The 2854-nt window shown below is 46.9% G+C and overlaps 1 protein-coding gene across 3 annotated transcripts in view; it reads right to left on the reverse strand.

The window, feature by feature from the left end:
- LOC106811256 (isovaleryl-CoA dehydrogenase, mitochondrial-like) overlaps positions 1–2528 on the reverse strand; it is an 8379-nt gene extending 5851 nt beyond the window's left edge. For 2 of the 3 annotated variants that reach the window (XM_014814813.1, XM_014814816.1), the window contains exons 1-3: positions 2483–2528; positions 2049–2218; positions 1127–1220 (exon numbers count right to left, since the gene is read on the reverse strand). In XM_014814813.1, coding sequence (XP_014670299.1) covers positions 1127–1220; positions 2049–2171 — 217 coding nt within the window. In that variant the 5' untranslated portion in view covers positions 2172–2218; positions 2483–2528. Of the gene's footprint in view, positions 1–183; positions 321–1126; positions 1221–2048; positions 2219–2482 lie in introns of all 3 variants that reach the window. The other variant, XM_014814814.1, reaches the window with a different exon arrangement.
- Between the last annotated feature and the right edge of the window lie 326 nt (positions 2529–2854).

The following is a 2854-nucleotide window of genomic DNA, read 5'->3' on the forward strand; positions in this document are numbered from 1 at the left end:
GATGAGTTACGTGTAGTAAATCGTAGGTATTATAAGGCTAGTAAATGACGAATTTCCCTTGTTTATTGATGTCACACTCCTCCCTATTATCTACTCCTGATGCATATACTAATAGCGACTACATCTACACTACGATAAGTTGATAACCACACCCACCTAAGCAAGGCTTAATCACCTTCGTACCTTTTCTATGATGAAGGTGCTGATTCCATGCTGTGGTTTATCGGCGCTTGGGTTCGTGCGTGCATATACGATCAGAGTGTCAGCAATGGGACCGTTAGTGATCCAGAACTTACTCCCATTCAAAATGTAATAATCGCCTGTAGACAGACACAAGATAACTTGTGTTTACCCCGAGTTAGGAAAAGTAATGACACTAATCACTGAACCAGAATCAAGTACGTGCTGCCCTCGAGTCTTTGTTTCAAATCAACTTGTAAATTATGTACAGTACACAATCTATTATCTGAAACCCTTGGGACCAGACAGTGTCACACGTTTCGGAATTCACAAGGAAGGAATATAAAGAAGGAGAGCGTACAACGGTAAAATGCTGAAACCATGTTGCAGTATTAGTCGAATTAATAAACTTTCCCCGTGTTATTTTGACGATTCTTTGCAGTATTATTGATCAGCTGTCCTACCTTGTTCATATAAAAGAAACCGCATGTCCCTACGATGCCCATACGCTGAGATAATGAGCAGTGAAAATCTGGTATTTTCGCCGAAAACTGACTCGAGATCAGTCAGTTACTGTGACTGTCTCTCGAAGTGTTATAACTTCGGTAAACCTCGCGTGTTTCCGTCAATGATTGACAAATGGAATGAATGACGTCTGTTATTGATTGCCATAGTGATGACACCCACCTGTGCCCACCTCACGCCCACCTCACGCTGGATGCATAGTAATTTAGTAAAACTTTGGTAGTATGACGTGAGTCAGCGCCACTATGGCGCTACACAGCAGCGACCGGAAGCAACACACTGGCCACACTTCGAGAGAGGGTCGCAGTATTGACTAATGTCTAGTCTGAACCATGAATCATACACGCATTTTCCAAGCGATCTCAGATGGCGCACAGAGAAACGATCAAACGTTAAGCCGTTCATAGTTTGGAAGGCTCACCTTTCTTCACGGCCGTCGTCTTCATGCTGACGACGTCGGAGCCAGCGTTGTGTTCACTCATCGCCAGCGCGCCGACGTGTTCTCCGCTGATCAGCTGTGAAACACGCACAATTGTCACGCGCACGCACGCACACTTGTCACGCGCACGCACGCATGCACACTTGTCACGCGCACGCACGCACACTTGTCACGCGCACGCACGCATGCACACTTGTCACGCGCACGCACGCACACTTGTCACGCGCACGCACGCATGCACACTTGTCACGCGCACGCACGCACACTTGTCACGCGCACGCACACTTGTCACGCACACACGCACGCACGCGCACGCACACACACGCATGCACGCGCACTCACGCACACTTGTCACGCACGCACGCACCCACACACGCACGTACACGCATGCACGCATGCACGCACCCACACACGCACGTACACGCATGCACCCACGCACACACGTACACGCATGCACGCACCCACACACGCACGTACACGCATGCACCCACGCACACACGTACACGCATGCACCTATGCACGCACGCACGCACGCACATGCGCCCACGCACGCACGCACGGACACGCATGCACCCACACACGCACCCGAAGCTACGTCTACTGTATCATCCTAACATCTATGACTAAACATTGATGTGGACTGAGCTTTTCGGGTATAAGATCGTCGCTTAATCAACTACAAACGTTTCGTATATAAATTAGGCATTTCAAATGACTAGGCGACATCCATAACTCCAATTACAGGGCAAATATATATAAAAAAAAGGAAAATCACACAAAAATATACAAAATCCATGAGCCTCTAGTATGACTTTGAAGCAGGAAATCAATCTGAATACAGATTCTGAATCGAATTCAGAGCGGGAATCTGAACGCAGAGTCTGGGCTTTGCCCGGTAAACAACCTTAGGCAGGTACTTCTCCTTTTGCTCCGGGGTGCCATGCCGCGACATTTGGTTGATGCACAGGTTGGAGTGTGCTCCATAGCTGAGTGCAACACCGCCTGCCGCCCTAGATATCTCCTCCATGACGATGCAGTGGTCAAGGTAGGTGCCCTCCGAGCCTCCGTACTGACCTAGAGCATGCGAAGGTCACATCAGTGACATCATGTGAGAAAGTGAAAAACAGATTTTACAAAAAATAACACGTCTGACTAAGTAGTGTGGGAAGACATCTCTAACCTGAACCCTGACAATAGCCTCTACTCTCCCTTACCCTAAAATTTATTCCTAAAGTACATCCCAGTAATTGCCTAGTTTTGTAAGCAGGGTGACAGACCCTTTTCAATATGGCCACCGACTTCTAGCATATAAGGAATTATCTGCAAGTACACACTTACTCTCTGCAGTAATGCCGAGAAGTCCCAGGTCTCCAAGTTTGCGCCAGAAATCCTAAAGAAATTACTACCCTTGAACAACATGTATCGATAGTGTTGTGTAGAAAGTTACGTTTCATATACCTTTGTACCTTTATACTTCAGGTACCTTTGCTAAACATTACGTACATACGTATTATCAGGGGTAGAAATTAACTTTTAAACAAGGGAGTCCAATGGACTCCGGCCTACCCTCTAAAAGAGGGAGTCCGCAGCAAAATGAAGGAGTCCGCAGTCTGAAGTTCAAAATTAAAGAATGCAAAAATGTAAAATAAATGCAATAAAGAATGCAAAATAGGTCAGCCGTAAGTGCGCGAGTTCATGTGTACGTGCGCT

The sequence above is a fragment of the Priapulus caudatus genome, unplaced genomic scaffold (genome assembly GCF_000485595.1).
Source record: "Priapulus caudatus unplaced genomic scaffold, Priapulus_caudatus-5.0.1 Scaffold520, whole genome shotgun sequence".
Taxonomy (NCBI): Eukaryota; Metazoa; Priapulida; class Priapulimorpha; order Priapulimorphida; family Priapulidae; genus Priapulus; species Priapulus caudatus.